Source organism: Diplotaxodon limnothrissa, linkage group LG7, assembly GCF_057381915.1.
Source record: "Diplotaxodon limnothrissa isolate DT_005_m linkage group LG7, D_limnothrissa_male_GT1.1, whole genome shotgun sequence".
Lineage (NCBI taxonomy): Eukaryota > Metazoa > Chordata > Actinopteri > Cichliformes > Cichlidae > Diplotaxodon > Diplotaxodon limnothrissa.
Window position 1 is genome coordinate 10,503,766 of NC_140602.1, and position 22,142 is coordinate 10,525,907.

Genomic DNA, 22,142 nt, shown 5'->3' on the forward strand with positions numbered 1-22,142 from the left:
ACAGCACAATCAGTTGTTGCAAAAATGCACAGGGACACAACATTAAAGAGTGTTAGTACTTGTAGCAGATCATTTACCATTTGTTCATTTTCCACTGCCTGATAACCTCCCCCTTTTTTCTGTGGCATTTTCACTTGTAATCAAATACAGTGGATTCTGATGGAAGCAGTGCTGTGTGGCAACAACAAAGACAACAGGGGACAAAAATGGGAAAATTGCAAACAGAGGAAAAGACTGAGCATTATCCTCAACAAAGCCAAGGAAGGGTACTGTTTTTATTACAGAGCCCTTTGACTGTTGGGGTCTTTGTTGGTTTACAGAGTTTTGAGCACAATTAATTTGCCTCTCAATCCTAAAATGCATAATTAATATGAGTTGTTCCAGATTTATTATTTTCTTTTCCATCTGTTTTCATCTACTCAGATGGAATCCATGTGTTGGATCAGAAGACAAATTTAGGAGGTGAATTAAGGGTTTAATTCCATAAGAAAGGAAGGCACTTTGGAGCTTAACTAAGAGAACAAGTTTCATGTAGTAGAGTATGATTTATGAGTGACCACAGGGACTACTGGTTACAGGGGCCCAAGAAACAGTGTTAAAAACTTGACCGAAAGAGAGAAAAGGATTCTTTGATGAGGAGGTGAGCTGAACTGAGTCTGTTGCTATGGTAGCCATGTGGAATAAATCAGCAGCATGAATTCCATTCTGAAATGCCTTCAGCACCCCACTGACTCAGGTAGACCCAGGCGGAATGTGAATGAGTCTGATGTCCCAGTATGTATTTCACTCTGGAGAATAAAAAGAACCCTGAACAGATGTTATTGGTTGCCCTAGATGTATTTTTCGGTGACGGTGACATTTTATACAGGTAAATACATACTGCACTATAATCAGTGTTGGGGGGTAACGGAATACATGTACCGCCGTTACGTATTTAAAATACAAAATATGAGTAACTGTATTCTGTTACAGTTACCGTTTAAAAAGGTGGTATTCAGAATACAGTTACTTTGGAATATGTAACGGAATACGTTACAAAATACATTTTGGGTCATGTATTCTGTAATCCATAGTGCAATATATTTTAAAAGTAACCTTCCCAACACTGACTATAATATAAATGCAAAAAAAAAGAAAAGAAAAAAAAGTGGGGCTGTGGTTCATGGCCAGCCATCTCCACTTTGGTCTTAAGGACATCAAGTTCCAGAAGTTTTGTACTTTCTTCAGGTGCAGCTCGGCAAACCTGAACTATGCTACCACCTTCTTTTAATCGGGAAGCAACCTTCTCTTGGCAAAACTTCAAAACAAGCCATAGTTGTCCAGTGCAAATGGCACTTTTCTGAACTTTAACGTTTGATATTTTGATTGCTGCTTACAGAGTCTGACATGTAGTTCTTTTTTGCAGTTTCTCTGAGCATCCTCAGTCTTGCTTTCTGATGAATTTGCTGGGATGTCCACTCTGGGAAGATTGACACCCGTCTTGAATGTTTTCCGCTAGTGAACAGTCTTTCTCACTGTAGAATGATGGACTTCAGATAGCTTGGAAATGGTCTCATAGCCCTTCCCAGATTGATCAGAGGCAATAGTTGCTCCTTTAAGGTCATTGCTTTCCATTCCCTTTCCTTCTTTTGATTATGTTTGTAAATCTAAAAGCTCCAGACCAACAAACTGTCAGAACTGCTTTCCTAGAGGTGCCCACACTTAAGGACAATCAAGTGCATTTGATCATAAGCACCAGGCTGCTACTTACTCTCAATTTTTACGGAAGCAGTAAGGGTGTACTAATTTTTCACACACTTCTTCTGCATGTTGGCTTAATTTTTATTAAATAATTGCACAGTGTAATATGCCATGTGTTGCTTACCAAATTTTAAGACCTACTATGCTGCTATGGACCAGGTGATTTTTATGATGCCCTGATATGTAAAACCTTAGAACTGACAGATGGTGTGCTACCATACAATAGTATACAATATACATACAGCATACAATACACATAATACTGTCGGTACATTTGGTGTGCTTTCTTTTTAATAAAATATAGGAAAATCTTGCTGTGATCATTTCAGTTGTTTTAATGTTGATATTAAAACAAAGAAGTTCTATTTGCTGAGAAATAATAGAGGTAAAATAAATATAAACATATATTATATTATAGTAGATTATTATAAAAATTATACATATATATATATATATATATATATGTTTTGTCTTTTTAATCACTACTACTGCATAACCACTTTCTCCATCTGTTTGTGTGTGTATGCTGTTACACACACTCGGAGTATGCGTTGCCATTATTGATTGCTTAACCACAGAGGTGACACCAGGGAAGGATGGTCCATCTTTTTTTAATGACAAGAATTTATAGGGGGTATAGCAGACACAACATTTTATCAAGAATACTCAAGGTGAATGATAAGTGACATTAAGGCCTGACATAGAAAAGTGGATTTTTTTTTTTTTTATCACATACCATAAAGATCAAAACAATGTAAAAAAGAAAAGAAATAAATAATAAAGAAGAAATATGGTCCTCTGGAGTAATTACCACACGACTACTTCACTGTAAGATCATTTCTTTTCTTGTCATTCCAGGATAAATTGAATATACATACCGACTCATCAGTTTTGCTAATGATATGCTTGGCTAGTGACCCTATCATTTATTTGGTGTTTTTCTTCACAGAGAAATTTCGTGATGTACATTACTGTTTGTGGTAAAGCCCATCTACAGCATCACTCATGAGAAACAAAATCATAACGTGGCTTTAAAGAGTGTCAAAAGGAGGAAAGAGAAACAGTACGAGAGAAAACAGAAGGCGAACAGGTCAGGAAGCGGAGAAGGATAAATCATTTTTGGAATACACAGTTATAATTATCAGATATGCACATAAGGACCACCCTGAATTTTAGATAAATACAGCATACAATACACACAATACTGTTGGTACATTTGATCACAATAGTAGACACATAATAAATGCAGACACAGAGCAACAATGAGATCCACTACTAAGATCACATTTCATCCAATGTATAAACTTTTAGAAGTGCTTAGATAATAATTATTTTCATCAAGGGTGCAACTGTAACAGAAACATGCCTCAAATATCAATAACAGTGGCATCACAACACGCCTTGTATTGTGGTCATTGTAACTACACACCCCAAAGCCATGACTGCAGTCTAATCAAAATAGCAATATTATAATGCTCAAATTATTTTTCATTGTTCAAAAACAACATATTCTCCAGTTAATGACACCTAAAAAGCTAAAGTACTCAGAGAAAAAAAAAACCCCGAAAATAAGTTACCGTAGTAACAAATAAGGTAAAAAGGCAGTTGTTCCCTCTCATGGCACTGTAGGTGCCGTAAGAGTTTGCTGGATTTTACCGTTGTATTAGAAGTAAAGCAGCCTCTGTGTGCACTTCAATTGACAGCTGGGATGGGGTAGGCTGGATCAATCCAAGGGAGCGGATATTAACACATGTCTCTTCAGATTTGAAGCAATGTTGCTGTTGTCCATATGCTTCCAGGTCACTTTCTCCATACTGACACTTAAGTTTGTAATGTTGATTGGCGCCAAAAATAAGTTTATACGACAAAAAAAAAAGGCAGTGTTTTTTAAACAAGAGGAAACAACACAGTCAAACTACTCAGTAATGAATGTAGCTACAACAGCGAGGCAGCTTGCTACTGTTCTTTCTCTCTCTTTTTTTTTTGTACTGCTCTTGTCGAAAGCAAAGTGAAAACCTTTTACATGGTGCAAACACTGAGCGAGTCTGACCTTTAGACTGTGTATGAGTGCATGTATGTATGTGCAGTGAGTCTCTGCTCTCCTCAGGTGTCCAAGGTGTGCCTGGGAGCTCTGTGGGAGTTCTCCCCTCCCTTTCCTTTCACTCTCTTCTCACCAGCCAGAGGAACATACTTTTTTTTAGTCTTTTTACGTTTCTTATCAGAGCACCACACTCTCTCACAGTACTCTTCCACTTTTTGAGCATCCCCATAGCCAATCAGCTGGAGGAATTCCTTGTACCACAGCCTGGAGTGGGAGCCTGATGCCAGGGATGGTGCCAGAGATTTGGGGCTGATGCTGGGGCGTGGTGGGGGACCCATGGAAGAGTGACACAAAGCCGCTGCTTTTGCCCCATCTCCATCATTGACCATGTGGATTGCTGATTCCACCTTCTCTCCTCTGAGCACATGTAGAGTGATACGTAGCAATGTGTGCACATATCCGTGTTCCACCGTCTGACATACGTACACACCAGCATCTGAACCTCTTACACGTAAGAACAGCAGCCCATGTGAGGTCACAACAACTCGTTCATCACCTTGAACCTACATGAAGCAAGAGATAAAACAACTTTTTATGCCACTGATGTCATTTTATGAATTAGGTTGACAGAATGTTAGTATTTTAATAATATGCTTAACTCAGTGACTTTTTTAAAAAGATTTTTAGGAATATAACCTTTCTGACTTTCTCTACACTACTGAATTAGATGGAATGTAAGATATACGCATTTAAATCTGTAACAATCTATGGACCTTGTCATCTAAGTAAATGTGACAACTTGTTTATCACAATAACATACTTAATACAAGTATGTTCGTTGTATTTTAAACATGCATCAGACTTACCTGATGGTTCTCCCCTCCTTTCTGGAAGAACCAAAGGACCTTGGCTTGAAGTGATCGCGGGACACATTCCAATAAAGTGCTATTGCTCTCCACCCCGTACACCAGCCTGTCTTTAGCTCTGTGCCATTTTTCATCTACACACCAATACGCACACATCATAAAACATAGTGAGGCAAGAAAAATGACATTGAGCTGCTTTGACCTTTCATTAGTTGGTAAATGTACATTGAATTGTTCATTGTTCTTTTGCTATAGCACAAGTGCACCAATCACATAGTTTTTTTTAAAAACGGTTTTTGCAACATGTAACCATATTTGTCTGACAACATTTTTAATATTCTAGTAAATACAGGCAAGTGGCCATGCACACCCACACAAACATGCACATCCCACAGTTCTTTTATACACTAACCATCAATTTGCAGCCCATTGCACAGCTGGACAGCGTTGCCATGGCGCACATCCTGCCGCCTGAATCGTCGGCTAAAAAGTGAGAGAGAAGCAAAAAGAGAGTAATTTTGAACATGTGATGAAAGTGCAAGCGATGGGTGAAAAGAAAGACAGAGAGAACGTGAGCGTGGGGAAAAGAGAGCAGGAAAGATGGAAAGAGGAAGAGGGTGATCAAGTGCATACTGATTGGCATTACATAACATCTGGCTGGCATGTCTCTCAGTGTCTGTGATAATGACTTGGGAAACCAGCTTCACAGCATTGTGACTTTCAGTGCAAGATCCTGAAATGGAACCCGAGGGGGTGTCTACTATTAAAGGTGCAAACAGATGATAGCTCTTGCAGACATTTGCGATAAAAAGAAAATGACTCCTGTACTGAAGGCTGTGTATATATGCTGTTACCTCCTGCTGGGGTAGACTCCAGCAGGGTAGTATCTGGAGCAGGTGATACCATCCCAGGCACAGTAGGGATCTCTGGCCAGACAACAGTCAGCACATTCTGAACCATAGAGGTCACACTGATGCAGTCTGACCTGAGCCAAACCCTCTTCTGACCCAACATACAGCTGTTGCTGTGAACCAAAAAAATGTGGTCCATTAGAATTGATTTGCAGGCTAATTAAAATTAGACTTTGTATATACATTATGTCTTTTCCTCAGATCTACTTAACAACGCACAGGCAATCATGCAGATCATGTCAATACAGTGTTATGCATACTGTCACAATGTTATCATCTTGTGGCTAAACAGGAGAACTGCAGAACTGCATTAGTAACACAAATAACTATTCAGATTATTGTCTTACCCTTTTAGGTGATATTAGGATCTCTGTCACTGGTGTTTTTACCTGCAAAAAAGGGAAAAACTTTACTGTTATTTAAGAATAAAGCTGAATAAGTGGTTGGTTCATTGTATGCTATTAAAAACCATAGCTGAAAGCCTCTTGTCATTCTTCTGTCCATACCAAATCAGCTCTTAATGAAAACAGCAGCAACCACTTCTTGTTGAGTAATTTTCAGATGTAACTGATCTTAGTAGAGAAGAGCTAATGTATTCATGTTATAATGAAGATCTCTCAGCTGTCAGGTTGAACAATCACACTTGTACTCTTCTGATGATCGAAAGCAAGAAAATCAGCAAATCATTATCCTCTCGTGGTGTCGCTGCAGCAACTGAATTATGGTGTGGACGTATTATAATGCAGAATTCACTTGGGAACAAAGTCTACTTTGCTTTCACATTCTGGAGCAAAAAAATATGGTACCCTGAAAACTTCTAGCTCTTCCAGCAGCACCTCCTCCATAGTATCTGTGTCTTTGTTGTAGATGGTGATAAATTTCAACACCACTGAGTCATCTAACAGAAGGAGAGATAAACATTATACTTCTGCAAACAAAAGCAAACAAACAAGTTATGTGTGAAATGGTAAGAAAATGTTGTTTTAAAACTATTTATGCAATGACTTTGTATTTGTTTTTACAGAACACCTATTAAATTTCTTTGGTGTCTTTTTTGATGAAATACTCATTACTTGCACGTTTTGCATGGATTTATGCAGTCCAGTAAAGTGCCTATACCTGTGCCAATGTAAAGAACGTGGTAGTGTCCATCTTGGGCTTGGACTCTGTCAACTGCAATCTGGGTCAACTTTCTTCTGCCTGGTTCTGTCTGTAATAGGACTGGTCTATGATGTTGCGGAAGGACTGGATTATACATCACTGGGTGAGAACGCAAAAAACGCAGGACCTCATCAGGGAACTCCTTAGAGCTGGAGAAGCCACCACCGTTCACTTTACTGGCACACTGTGATGTAAGCAAATAGAGAAGAGGATGGGACAAAGATAAGCAAAGACTATTTATTGCTTCCTCACTGCATAAGTTGAAAAGAAAAAAGCTGACACGCATTAGTCATGCTCAAACTGCCCTGGCATGACCTGCTAAGGTAGCCACAACAGTGCTGACATTCACTGACACTGCTCTGCATTCTTTCAGCACTCTGTATTTTAAAGGACATCCGCTCTGAACACAGACTGGATGTGAGAATAGGAGAGTGCCCTCGATAAACAATGCTGGTGAAACTGTTAATTAAATCACATAAACGTGATTTATTTCAAATTTGGGTCTCACAGATCCAGGTCGAGGATAGGGGACTCTGTCCTCATAAGGTGTCCAGTGATGCTCAGGTCTCTCTCTGAAGGCGAAAGGCCCATTGAAGGCTGCTCTGATGTCATCCATGTGATAGACACAGACTGCATAACCTTTAAACACCGTACTACAAAGAAAGGGTTCATCAGTAAATTTGATAGAGAGCGAAATTCTTTAATGAAATGCTGACATCTCATTTCTCACCTTGTTGTGCTAAAGAGGCAAAAGACTTCTGGGTTTTTCTCATCCTTGTTGTTGAGCACAAACACGTCCTCTGAAACACAAAATGTATCATTTAGATTTAGTGTGTATATTGTTGAGCACACATGAAGCTGACATTTTTTTGTCTCTTATCATTGCCATTCTGAGTATGTTAGCATGCTGGCATTAAAATTTAGTTCAAAGTTTTAGAGAAAGGTTTTTTTTTCATGCAGATGGTTAGATGTGCCTTTAATGCATCTTTGACATCTCCAGTAAAGCAGTGGGAGTTGTTCATTTATTCTCATGATGTCTCATTAATCACATTTTTCCCTCTAAATGGGATGGTTTGTGTGGCAAAGGCAGCAGTAATGAATGAGACATTGACACAAGATGTGATGAACATCTGAAACTTGTAAATGTGGATGGGTGCGATATAAAAAGAAGAAGAAGAAAAAAGCAATCATTAGATAACGTGGCTTGTAAGGCTTTGTTGTTTCTTTACCGAGCTCATCAAAATGCGTATCGATGCCATTGGGTCCAGCCACAGAGCAGATCAGACGAGTTTTCAGGAAGGAGGTCCATCTGTTCACCAGCATCCTCTGTCCTCCTTGGTCATTCTGAGAGATAAAGGCATGTATAGGTTTTAATGTCACGGTCAGTATAAACATTTTGGTTGGATTTTGTTTCTGTAGTGTTCTCACCGCACAGACCCGTCCAATACGGGAATAAACGGCCTTGGTCACACCTTCGGCATCCATCTCTCGCTCAGTGAAGAAGAAGTAAACTTTATCATCACCTCTGTCATCATTGTCAGGTATAACTGCAGACCCAACAAATTTGGGTTCTGTAGGAAGAAGAATTAGTTGCATACAATGAAACATAAAAAAAAGTGTTATATGAACATTTTTTTAGGAAAATAAATGTGAATATATGATTTATTAAGAAAACATATAATAAATATGAAAAAATCTCAAAGCTAGTACTAATTAGCACAGTTACACTGATCAGCCACAACAATAAAACCCCTCCCACACCATAAAAATGACTTCAGTGCACCTCCCCAGCAAAAGTGTCTAACAATACAACAAAGAGTGCATGCCCCTAAACTCTGGAGGTCCAACTGAGATTGAGTACCTGTGGCACATGCCGGCGTAAGTCAGATCAAGAGGCCCTACCACACAAACTAGTGGACCCAGTGCATTTGCTGCAAATGCTCATGAGCCAAAACCACAGGACACCCAGGCAGCTGGTTTTGATGTTGTGGCTAATCAGTGTATATTGACTTTAATTATGTAGTGTAAATCATGAGCATCTTTTTTAACATGATTATAAGCCTTGAAGCTATGTTTGAGAAGAAACATGTGTGCCAGATAGTTAACGTCACATTCGACACGAGTAGGAGGTCACAGTTTGCACTGCCACGCCATATGGACATATTTGCCCTTCGCATTAATAAGGACATGTTATTACAATCCTGTAATGTACACCAACCATTTAGCTGGGATCTGTCGTTTCTTTCTGTGCGTGTGTAGGTCTGGTTGTTAAGTCGACACAAAGCACCATCGTTCTCCCAGTAGTCAGTGTAGAGGCCAATATAAAGCTCTCCTCCTAATGTACACATGGACAGACACAAAGTAATAACAGTGCTATTAAAAAAAAATAACAGCAGTTTCTTTAAATATGATTAAAATGATATAAAGTATAATTATTTATTAAAATAAATTAAATAAAAAGACCACAAGGTGGCAGTGTTTACTGGCCAGAGGAGATTTACATGCTTTACCATGGAACTAAAATGAAAACATGGTCATTTCACAACTGAGCCTTTATCTTTTAACCTCAGATGGGGAGGTGTTGAGTGGTAAGTTGAGCAGTTCTTACTGGATAACGCTGATGTGCAGGAACTGTTGGGGTCATATGGACTTCGTCCTCTGCCACTTGTAATGCTCTCTTCTTCAAGAGCAAACAGCCTGTCCTGAGGAAAACATGCAAACACTTTGATATATGTGTAGTTATTTTCACAGGGATTCACAAAACAGGGCCACAAACACACACTAAAGAGTTACTCCTGCGCAAAAGCTTTGACAGCACCTAAGCAAATCCCTTAAGCTGATGTGTAGAGGAATAAATCGAAAAGAACTGCAGAAAGGAAAGATCAGAAAATGATGGATTAGAATGAGGGAGGAAGATAGATGAGACAACAAGTGATGGATGACCAAATGGAGGACTTCTGTCTGGATGGGTATAACCAGCTATTCTCTACTCTTATTTCATAATGAGATCACCACTTTTACCGTTCAGATGCTAACAGCTGAAGTATGCACACACAAACAGACCCACACATGCTTACAAATACAGATCTGAACTCCCTATAGAACCACAGCTCACATGCTGTGGGCCACCAGTGATTTTAACAGTCAATGGCAGTCCAGGGGAGATGTCATATACTGCAGTGATTTATGTGCAGCCACAGAACCCTGCTGTGAGGTGACTACCCCCCTACGCATGACTGTAACAGAAGCCAGTTCTGGGGTTAAACTCATTCATCATAAGAAGTGGCCTATCAAAACTAAATGGAAAAGAGCAAAAATACATCTAATCAATATTACTTCCAGTCTGTACTTTGGTATGTGATTTGTGCTTTTATTGAAACATCTAAGCCACCTGATATTACGTTGATTGGCCATTGGTTGGCATAATCGATTTCAATAGTATCTATTAATCTTGGTTTTCCTAGTGTATACATTAATAAGATCAAAATTAAAGGTAACTAAAGACTGAATACAATCTCAAGTACTACATGTATGATTTCGGGAGGCAATTTGGCATGTAAGTTTTCTGTGCTTACATAAATCAGCCATATCTGAGTTGTGTGCTCAGCTATGAGCATTCCAATGACCTGAGTGATGACTGAGTGTGGTTCCTGCCTGGAAGCTATCCCTGGCTTGGTTGACCTACTGGACAAGTGCTGGAATGCAGGGCGGAAACCTTATTCCGTCTGCTCACTAAATTTATAAGCAGAGAGTGTCCACATGGACGCTCACATGCACAAAGCCTTATGCTCTCCAAAACCAAAGCTTTACATCTACAGCAGCATGTGCAGTGTTTTTACAGCAGAGCAGACCCAGGGCTGAAACTTTATCAAAACACTTCATGTTCATATCCATCATAAGGGGTAGGATTAAGAGTAAAGAACCTGGGATTAGTTGCTCATTTTGATGCCAGTACCTCGTTGTGAAATCCACCATTAACCAATCCAACATCTTTTTTTAGTATAAATATTGAAAGTGAATAATTAGAATGATGTAACAGAACTAAAGATCATAATTCACAATTCTGTTTGACCTTGAAGTGTCTGAAATTAAGTTTTTTAAACTTTTGGTTCCTAAAATGATTGTTTTTTTTTGTGTTTTTTTTTCTGTATCTTTTACCGTTTGACCTGATTGTACAGCACTTTAGTCAGCCCTAGTGGTATGGTATGGCATTGTATGGTTCTTTCTTCTGGGCTCACCTGCCATGTATGCCCAACTCTGACCGCAGCACAGATAGGGTTGAAGGCTCCTGTTCCACAGGCCAACAGATGGGTCTGGTTGTACTGTTGTAAGACCTTTATGTAGTTTGCACACTCTTGCTGTTGGAGGAATTACAAGGATGAAGGTAAAGTCGGTAGGGAGTTGTTCTTTTACACTAGGACCAAACAGTGAAAAATGGGCAATGGAAACATGCCAGGGTGTTTCTGGATCATTAATAATATTGATAAAGCATGTTCAGGTTCATAATCATATACATATCAGGCCAATAAATATTCAGCTGGTCATTAGTGCTTACTGTTAACAATAATAATAACAACAAGTTATAGCAAAGAACATAACCATCTGTATATTCAGTCATATTTTATTGCAGAAGCCTTACCTTTTCCCTCCCTTTCATGAGACATTCCTCCACCTGATAGTCTGTACTGGCCCACTGGATCTGAAACACAGCATAATTGTCCCTCCACATTTACTCTTTACACTCTTTAAATATCACACAAAAGAATTGTTATGGCCACTGATGTGTCTTTTCCTGTCTTCTGTCAATGATTGATGTATCTGAGTGTGTTCTTTTTCCCTGGGTCTTCAGTTTCTCTCCCGTTTTCTCATTTCTCGGTTTGCACATCTTAAATTTGCTTCTTCTCTCTCTACCCTCATCTTAGTCCCTCCCACATGACATATAAGAAAAGAAGAAAGCAAGGAAGATCAATCGTGAAAGAGGAGTTGGAAAAGCAAGCATTTCATGCTTCAAAACTATAATTTTAAACCACTTTGCAATTAAACCCTGCATGTGGTACATCTGCAACATATGTCCATTGTTTTGTAATAACCCCCCACTATATTTTATGATGTCTTCATGAGCATAACTGTTTCCATGACAACATATATATATATATATATATATATATATATATATATTTGCTTTTAATTTTAGGAGACTGTAAGAGAAATGTGGTAAGAATGTCAAAAAATATCTTTCTTTTTCATTATTACGCCTAGAATTCATGAAGAGTCGAAACTTTGATCATGCACTTGATCATATATCATAACCAGTGACTTCTCTCCTGCTTTTACCATGATTTATATATTTAACGTCAAGACTCTGTCATACATTGCGGGTGAAAGGGATACACCTGTTCACCATCCCTGCTCATAGCTCCGCCAGCAAGACTGGAACCGAGTCTTTGTTGTTACTTAATACGCTTTTTTCATCTCCTTTGTTGACCGTCCACCTGTCTGAGACTGAAATCAATTTCAGCACACCACGCTGAAAGATGTCTTAATTCCTAAAATGCATCTGGAGTCCAGAGCAGAGAGCAATCTTGCTAGAAGGGAAAAAAATCAAAGATGAAAAGGTGTACTCTCTGTAGAAATGTTTTCACCCTCATTGTAAAAAAGAGGCATGACACATGGCTTGAATATACAAACCAAGGTGGGAGGAGAAGTTTTGAAACAACTATTCAAGTGCTATTTATATTCATTTGTTGATTAAGCATTTGTGATGATCCACTGCATGTTTAAACTTTATGAAGCTTATGTGTAAGTTCAATAAGGAAGGAATAAGGAAGCTGTAATCACTCATGTGTCTGCTTTGCTGGGTGTTCGGCTGCTTTTCTTTTTACCTGTCTACCGTTTTCCCACACTGCCAGTCTTACAACTGACATCGTTACTCTAGTCCATGGGGTGGCTGTAGCTCAGGTGGCAGAGCAGGTCAGCCACTAATCAGAAGGTTGGTGGTTCGATCCCAGGCTGCCTCCTGGCTGCATGCCAAATGTTCTTGGGCAAGATACTAACCCCATGTTTGCCTACTGGTGGCGGTCAGAGGGCCCGGTGGCGCCAGTGTCTGGCAGCCTTGCCTCTGTCAGTGCGCCCCAGGGCTGCTGTGGCTACAATGTAGTGTGCCATTGCCAATGGGTGAATGACTGAATGTAGTGTGAAGTGCTTTGGGGTCCTTAGGGACTGAGTAAAGCGCTATACAAATGCAGGCCATTTACCATTCATCTTCTCACCTGCCCGCTTTGAGCCAGCCATAGTTTAAATCTGTGCTCTCCATCGTTCTCCCTTTCAGACTGTCTTTTGCGCAGCCCACCTCCTCCCCACCTCCACCTCAGACACTTCAGCCAGAACACTATTCAAGTCTGAGTCTTCATCTTCACCACCACTAGACTTCAGGGGTCCTGTTCTAAATCCTATCACAGCTGGGATTCCATTCTGCCATCATGGGTCATCTGAGTCTAATCGCAAAATACATTCATTTGTCTGTCTCCGTAAATCATGTTCAGTTCTTCCAATTGATCTCTTCTTACTGAGCTTTATATTGTCATATTGTGCCATTCTGTGATTATAATTAAAACTAGCAGAAGTTAAGTTATAACAAAACAATTTATTGATGCCTAAGCATTGCAGTTGTGCCAAACGTCATATTTAATTGACATTGCTTTAAAATGAGGCCCTGAAGCAAGGCTGTCTCGTTATGTTAAATGCCTGTTGTTTCACTTCCTCTCTTCTTTGTCTCCTCTGCTCGCATCTCATCGGACAATGTGAGGTGAGGATGTAGAAATTCAGAAATGAGAAAGGGGAGATGTGTTAATTGCATCCTGTCTCATTCTTATCGCCGCCTCTGTCATTCTCGAATTGTTTCCAAATGTTCCCAATTAGCATTTGGCCTTGTCAGTCCTGCTGGTTTGTCTGTTTCTCCCACTCTCCTCTTGTCTCTATAACTTTTAAATAATTTATCTGTTTTTGTGTTCACCCCTTAACCTTACAGTGCCTGTTGTTATGTAGCTCTCCAGTAAGTTTTAAAAAACGTCCTCTTTATTTATTCATTTCCATATTTAGCTCATCATTTTGAACCCATGCCGGATAAAGAAGCGTTTACATTCATTTTGGCTAGTCTATAGACTTATGGGTCTAAATATCGCAGTTGCTGACAGGAAGGAAAGAAACCAGGCTCACCTCTGCATGGTGTGTGTTAACCTGGTCCAGGCTAAGAGAGAACAGAGCATTCTTGGCACCAACATAAAGCCTCTCGTGGCCCTCATCCAGCAGCATGGTCTGGGGTTGAAGTGACACTCCATGTTTCTGGAACACCCAAGTCCTGTTCAGCTGCCAAAGCTCTATATAGACAATACAAATAAATTGATTACAATAATAAACACAGCACACATTTAGATATACTTTACATGTATGTAGCTTTTTGACTGTAGTGAAAGTCAATTTCAGCCAGACACCCTTCCTCAAGAGATTTCTAACAACTGTAGAAACCTGTGCCTAAAGTCCAACTGCTCAAGTGGCCAAGGTCATATTGCAACATGTGTTTTTGATTCATACCAACCTCATGAGAATCACAGACAGCAAAGGTTATCTTTCCATCTTATGTCTCCCTTCTCAGTGATACCTATATCTCACTTCAACAGTGGTTATCATCCCTAAATCTGAAAGAAATGACAAATAAGTGATTTCTTAGAAGATGACTCTTTTTAGCTACATCTCGAAAATGCAAAAAAGCTGAAACGATTCAGGAAGTAATCTTTTGTATAATAGAAGGGTCATTTGAGTTGCACTAGGCTATGGTTTCTTGTACTGAGAGGAAGCAGTTTTGTCAGACAGGAAAGCGAACTGGCTCCTTATCAGCCATTAGTTTAGATGAGCTGCCACTCCCTGTCAGTTTTACTTTAGGTGATTTGAAATCTTATTCTAAAAAGGAGGCAGTGGACCATCACATGCATGTCATTTTATATAAACATAAACGCACCAGCAAACATGGTTTGCATCACAAATACCACCCATGCACATGCACACCTGAGATTGAGCTTGGCAGGCTGCCCCACCATACCTGCTCTCTGTAATCTTCATGAAAGACTGGGGGAGAGGGATTTAAACTAAGTCCCAGACTTCCAGAGGCATGCACTTCCTCTGGGTTCCACTGGCCTGAAAAACCTTTCATTAACACATGATCGGTTGGGCTAGGTGCCCTCGTAAAGGAAGAAAGAGGATCTGGTGTGTGTTAATGGTGCTTTTTGAGACCTTAGGTCAAGCCAACCAGACAAGCTAGAATTTGTGAAAAAAACCCAAAACATTTATTCGTCCTACTTTTCATGAAAATGGTAGTTCATCTTCACACTGTACATCAAACTCCTTTTGAAAGAAGAGAAAAAAAAAATAACCTACTTAATCATATTACTGTACCAGCCTTTGGACTATTTAAAACAATACTGAGGTGCCTCTACGTGCCAGGGCTGCAGGGGGTAATTGTATGATTTGTTTTTCTAGGCGCTGTATATTTTTAGTGATACTCGATCTCCAAGATAGGAGGAGAGAGTGTTTATCCTATTTTGCAGATCACTCTTGGCAACAGTACTCCACTCCGTGGAAAGTTTTATTTGTTTAAAATAGGATTAGGTATCCACAGAGGAATGGGTGATTGTGTATGTTTTGTTGCTATTAAGATTTCTGCGTTGGAGACAAGTGACAGTTTGTTTGAGTAGAATTAAATCTTTGATGGTTAGGTGGCAGAGACGGAGAGTGGCAGTGGTGTTCTGCCAAGGCTCAGACATGCTTCCTGTAATTATCTAATCCACACACATACACATACAGACAGCCCCCACCACACATACACGGAATTCTTTCAGTTTTTGTGTCACTCACATGCAGATTTTTTATCTCCTTAATCCCTCTGTGCTAAGCTGGACTTGCATTGAGCACAATCCTCTAACACTGGCTTTCAATCAGCTCTTTCTTTTTTCTTGTGATGTCAAATTTGCAGCTACTCACTTAGATGACTGACTTACAGGGCAATTTAAAATGATGGAATAAACAGTGTGTAAGTCAAACCCATTTTTCGATCTGCTTTTCACTTGTCTATGTCAATAAAGATGAGTTGCAGCTGATTTATATGGACACATGCACATAACAAGGCACTAAGATAGACCTGTAGGAGTCTCTCTCTCTCACACACACACAAGAAAAACTGCAAATAAACTTACATTTAATTGTGTAGATTTGTTTGTTACATTGTAGATATATGGTGTTCACCTCTTTTGAACTGGAATGTTTTTACAGTAAGCAATGTTCATTTGAAGAAAGAAAAAGAAAAGGAAATGCAAAAATGCAAGTTCTAAAAACCTATAATCACATATAAAAAATGTTATAATTACAGTTGAAGTTACAAAAATACAATCAGTGGATCTTCTGATTATACAGATGAACTGAAGGATGTTTCAGAGGAGTTGTTTAAAGATTTCTCCTCTGTTATTATAAGTGCATGCCACCCCACTGGCTGAATAAAGGAATGGGGGGATTTCCACAATTCTCCACACTTCTCTCTGTCTCTCTCTCGCTCTCTCACCATCTGCAGCCAGTGACAGCTCCTTAGCCAACAGCTAAGTAGTTGGAAGGAGGAAGAGGGTGTTTCTCTACCAGCAACTTTGCCAAAGAGACACATGGCCCTACTGTGATCCCACTTCAAATGACAGACACAAAGAAAATGGACTCCCACAAGGCGCACACTTTCATCGGTTGTCTGAGGAGTGCTGATAGATGTTTAAGGAGATTTGATGTGATGAAATCAAAATAAACTTTGTCATCTCTTCTTTATCCATGTATGGAAATACTGTTTTGCTGTATGAGGGGATACAGTATGTGTATGCGTGTGTCTCCAAGTGTGCAGCAGTACTTTAGCAGCATTTCATCTATGGCCACATAAACCAAGGTAACTGCACACAGGAGATCATGGAGAAAAAAAGAACATTCCCCTGGAAACTTAAAAACACAAATTAAAGTATCTATCATAATTTTGTATATTGCCAAGGACTAAGCACACATTTAACCTAAACTTGAGGTAGACAGGCTCGTATTTCCAGCAAAATAAGCTTACGCGTATTACACTGAGTAATGGGACTTGTGCAGGAACAGAAACAAAGAGAATTATTGAAGTGAACTGTTAAAGGGTAAAAAAAAATGAGAAGGGGGTCTGTTCTCCTGAAAGCCTGAGTGAGACTGCAGAACTCCTGGGGGTGGGGTCAGGAGCAGAAGAACTGTGGTGTTATGCCATTATCGGTATACAGCCTTGTGTTTCTATATTCCCTTGTGTGAGGGGGAATGATGTCACAGAGCAAAATGAAACCCACATGGTGTGTCTGTGGAGGGTGAGACAGAGTGTGCTTCTCTGTAATGACAAGAGTGCAAGTATGTTTCCTGAATAAAGTTATAAATTAAGATAAGATAAAAGATAAAAACCACATCAAAAGGCAAGCAGATACATACACCTCATACGTACTTCATCTCTTTGCAAGGTTTGTGAATATATCACTGTGCCGTCTTTGACTGACATGTAATTAAAGCCTGTCCCCATCTGTTACTCCTTCAGTCATATATGAAGTAGGCTATGTGGCCTCTGAGATAAAAATGAAGGACTTACTGGATAACTTGATGTATATCGGCGCTGTATGTTAAAGGACCAGAATGTACAAACTGATTTCAATGTCAATTCCAGCACGGTGAATGCAGTACTGTCCACAAGTCTTTAGCCACACTAGCGATTTATTGAATCATACTAGATATGTGGTGTATATGGAGTTTTTCAAGACTTTTTTCAAGGTTGTGTTGAAAAATTTGCTAAGCTCTCCAACACCACTGGCTGAAATGCATCCCCAAACCATGACAGAGCATCCAATGTGCTTTACAGATGGCTGTGGACACTCACTCTTTTGAACATAATTAGCTGCATATAATTAGCTGGGGACATTAAAAACGCTTTGGATCAATATTGTGTGAAACCATTTATTACAGTTCTCCTCTCTTCTTATTTTCCCCCCAAAAGCTGGCAGAGTGAAATAAGAGAGACCTTTCCTGTTATTTACTCTCTTTGATGCACCAGCCTACAACAAACAATATCCACAATGAATCCATCACTTTTGCTATCCTTCATCCTCCTCCCTTGTAATATCATTGCAGCTTAGACTCTACAGAGGCACCATTTTTGTCCTATCTATGCTTCTCTGTTACAAACTTAACTCACCTAGTCTTCATGCTCCCTTCACTGCAAAAAGGTCAGAAAGGATATTAGAGTTTCACCAGCTGCCTTCCCCTCTGGACATCTCATTAATGAACCAGAGAACACATACATAACACAATGGGTGAAAAAAAATGATGGTGAGATGTACACACACAAAATGAGAATATGAGAAGGGTGATTGTAGAGGCGACTGGAGAAGGCTGAAAGATGATCCCTTTTCCTGTGCTAGCCTAAAAGGTGTGATTTACGCCACCATTCCCTTCATTTTCTAGCTGTTTGATTTAAGGTCTACAGTATGACTTGTGCTGTGACCGCGATGCAGTGTGGTAAATGCTAATTATAGGCCTCTTCACACACAGAGGCAAGAAACATAATGGGACTCCTCACTTAACACATTATATGTAAGTAGAAAAAACAAGAAGCAAAAATCCCCATTTCTTTTGAGGCAAACACATCTAGAGTCACACTGGTGTTTTCCATCTTAGCCCCAGATGAAAGTCACCCACATATTCATCATTTCAAGATTGTAAAGTACACAGAAAAAGCTTTTTCTTGTCTGGAGTGGCACCTCTAAAATTATAGTTTCAAAGGACATGAGTAATTGCTACCTGTGCTCACAGATGCTTGCACCTCTGCTGCCTCTGCTCAAATCACACAGTTTTACAGTTTCTACTGAAGAAAGGCAATGCTAAGCACAAGCTTTGTATTTCTCGACCAGTGTATTTACTTATCTATACCTACACTGTAACGTTTCTTTAATAAAAAGCATGTTTTGCTCACTCGTGTGAAAGAAATAGTAAATGATGAAATTCAGCTCACAAGTTGTTGTTTTTTGTTGTTTTTTTTTAACTTTCTTTCTCTTGAAGTTTCCAATTGGACAAAATAAAGAAAGTGCATCTGTTTATTTATATAAGCGGTATGCAGTATGATTTTAACCTTGCCAGAACACCTTTTTCCCCTTTATTGACTCGCTGCATTAAAATATTTTTGTTACTAAATGCTTACAGCTTTAGTGAAAACGTGTCCTTGGCAGACGACTGAGGAAATTCCTGGTCAATTTAATTATTTTAAAATGGTCATTATTTTTCTTCCTTTTTTTTTTACTGTTCTGTGTAGGTATCTATTATGTGGCAGGAGAAAGTGATGTTTTAGCTTTGCTAAACAAGCAATTTATTGTTCCAATTTGTTCATAAATTAAATGCACACGTTTCTGGGTGTGACTTTTTTTTTTCCAGCTGGGTCATTAGAACTATGCAAACTATGAAATCTGCTGCATCAAACTCTCAGCAGCTTAGGCCAAGTATGATGAAAGTGCTGAGGAAGCAGCAGAATACATCTAAGTCTGACCACCTATCTGCAGCCTGTCAACATGCTAGCTGTGCAACAGCTTCATTAGCAGCAAAATTGATGGCTGTCCTAAAGGAAGAGCTCATTTCACTTCACAGTCCTGGAGAGCTGAAAAAACAACCTGCTGCCAAGCACCTTGAATGATGCAAATCCAAACTGCATGGCTCTGTGGCCGAAAATTTCAAAACAAACAGTATCTTTTTATTTTTGTTTTATGGTCAGCATATCTCGCTAATGGGGGCTTTCTGTGCTATAGTCCAAGACTTAGGGGGTTTTATTGGGCAAAAGCCCAAGCAACTGAGATGCATTAACATCTTTATGTTATTTTTAAAGTCTTTTAAATCTTTGCAGCAGAAGATTACGGTCAAACAGCACAGAGTCTGTGTTTGTAACTCGATACACCATATGATTTAGGTAACAGCTCGGAGTTAACTGGATGTGTAAGCACATGAAAGAATGAGTGGGATTAAAGTGAATTAAATGCATTTAAAGAGGTCTTCACTGGAACAGAAGTCTCGAAAAGAACATTGGGAAAAGATCAAAAAAAGAAATAGTGAATAATTCTGCCATAAAACGTGCAAAGTATGGCTCACATAAAAGCGCAGAGAGGTCCATACTGTATGGCAGTAATGCCATCTTTAAAACACATGGTAATGGGCCCAGAGGAATTCAATCTCACAAACTCTGGAAATTTGACCTGTTCATTTATTGAGCTTTCTATTGATCCCACATCATGGATCGGCCCATCTAACCAAAAGCAGAATACAAGTATTTCATTATTGATATTATAATATTTTCTTTCCCATTATTAAACCTTCTCTTAAATAGAAGAATTTAGTTTTTCTAACCTGCTTTGATACCAAATGTTATGATAATATGGTCATACTTCTAGGAATAGGTTAGTAAAACCACATCCATCTCTTTCCATCTTCCTGAACTGCATTCAAATTGTCAGTGTGTGAAGAATTTACAGAATTTCTTTCTCCGGTACATGTGTCTCTCTTTGTTTATGCATATGTGTGAGTTTAGGGTGTGTGCAAAAAATCACTGACAGAACAGCCCATGAGGCATAAATTAGGACTTAGATGTTTTTCATTCCATAATGATAGGATCCAACTGCAGCCATTTCAAGCTCCCCTGTGCTAGCCAGAGCATGTAGCGAGAGAGAGAGAGAGAGAGGAAGAAAGAGTGCTAGGTGGTATGTCAGTGAGTGTCTCAGCTCGCCCCTTGGGCAATTAATGAACCGAAAGTAACAATCATAATTAATACCTACTTTTTGTGACTAAGCATATCAGTGGTGATTTTCTAACATTTGTTTTGGTGCGAACTTTGCCTTACTTTTCATTGTAAGTTATTGTGCTATTGCTGACACATGAGCAAAGACGAGAAAAATAACGCGTGCAGTACATATCATAAAACAGCACACCCTCTTACTGATGAACCAGACTTGTCAGCTTTCATAACTGAGTCCAAACACGTATTTTTGAGTTATTGACCATCCAAATTCCACACCTATTTTCAACCATGACTAACAGGCTTATGTGAAATCATCACCTTCTGTTGCTGTAGAGATCAAAGAAACTGTGAGAAAAGGCCAGTGTTTACTCAAGAGTTTTATCTGCAAAGATAAAACCCTCATTATTGTCTAAGAGATACACAAAAATCAGTCTACATACCAGGGCATTGCAAACTCCCACACACACTTTAACTGGCACGTGCACGCACGCACATTCCCGTGCACCAAGAAAAGAAATAAACAACGTTTCCATCACACCACCAGTATAGCATGAGAGAAAGCCACATTTTAGATTCTCAACCACCATGGCTGGGGCACCAAAACAAACTACAAGGAGGCTCCTTACATATCAACAGTGGGTGAAAAAAAGGGTGCACTTCCCAAAGTCTTCCCTGAGCCAACGCTGCGCAGTGCCAGGTTAAAACATAAATCTTCAATAAACATCTCATTACACGGTAATGATAACTAACAGCATCCTGAACTCACGTCCAAAGAATAGCACTTTTTTTAACTTCACTATTTTTTCACTGAGCATTTGATGCATCATTTCATTGCTTATGTATAACTTTATGCATATTTTCTGCAGGAAACTATAATGCTTTAAAACTGTATAAAAACTAACATTAGCTATTAAATTTTTAGTGCAGTCATCAACTATGCTACAGTCACTACTGGCAGAGAGCAGAAGTCTATTAAGTATGGACAATGATTTTGCATTATACCTGTCTCATTTCCAATTTCCAGTTATTAGTCTGTGCAGAAAAATCAAAGTGCGCTGATTAATTTTTGACAGTGTCAAAAAAATCAAATTGTCTCTATATTAATGAAGCACAGGAAGCATTTTAAAGCATGCTATATAAATATTTATTGACAAAATAAATGAAAAGAAACACACATTAGATATTTCTTACCTTTGTTGGAGAGACGTATCCTTGGGTTGATGCTGTGTGCTGTGTGTGTCATGCCCAGCAGAGCAATATACAGCAGCATCAGTGAGAGATACACAGTCCGTATGCACTCTACCATCATCATTGACATAAACATTCTACATTTGCCTATTTAGAAGCCATGCAAGTCCAGAGTCTCAACGTAGCCTCCGAGGTCTTTGGAAAAAAGAAATTGCCCACAGGTGTTTGCTCAGCAGCGTTCTGCAAATACTGTTCAGTAAGATACAATCTTTAATATAACAATCCAACAAGAGCTTGCTTGGAGGTAGCAGTCCATTTTCTAATGATCAAAACAATGTGAATTGGCTCAGTGTATCTCTGCAGCTTCTATATAGCCC

At 39.2% G+C, this 22,142-nt stretch overlaps 1 protein-coding gene across 1 annotated transcript; it reads right to left on the minus strand.

Annotated features, from left to right (window-relative positions):
- Positions 1-3,843: 3,843 nt before the first annotated feature.
- sema3e (sema domain, immunoglobulin domain (Ig), short basic domain, secreted, (semaphorin) 3E) lies at positions 3,844-21,901 on the minus strand. Its single transcript, XM_085359175.1, has 17 exons — positions 21,769-21,901; positions 13,935-14,095; positions 11,359-11,418; positions 10,958-11,077; positions 9,328-9,421; positions 8,938-9,054; positions 8,148-8,290; positions 7,949-8,063; positions 7,450-7,519; positions 7,228-7,372; positions 6,678-6,903; positions 6,365-6,456; positions 5,906-5,947; positions 5,502-5,671; positions 5,060-5,130; positions 4,648-4,781; positions 3,844-4,344 (listed from the first exon to the last, which is right to left on the minus strand). Exons 1-17 carry the CDS (start codon positions 21,899-21,901, stop codon positions 3,844-3,846), a joined length of 2,394 nt encoding a protein of 797 aa, XP_085215301.1.
- Positions 21,902-22,142: the final 241 nt, after the last annotated feature.

Excerpts from the sequence above, each read along its gene's own strand:
- sema3e (XM_085359175.1), bottom strand. The coding sequence starts at position 21,901 with ATGTTTATGTCAATGATGATGGTAGAGTGCATACGGACTGTGTATCTC. Across the intron at positions 7,373-7,449 it reads TGCCTCTTTAGCACAACAAG|TACGGTGTTTAAAGGTTATG; the intron begins GTGAGAAATGAG and ends CTTTCTTTGTAG. Across the intron at positions 6,904-7,227 it reads CCTATCCTCGACCTGGATCT|TGTGCCAGTAAAGTGAACGG; the intron begins GTGAGACCCAAA and ends CTTACATCACAG.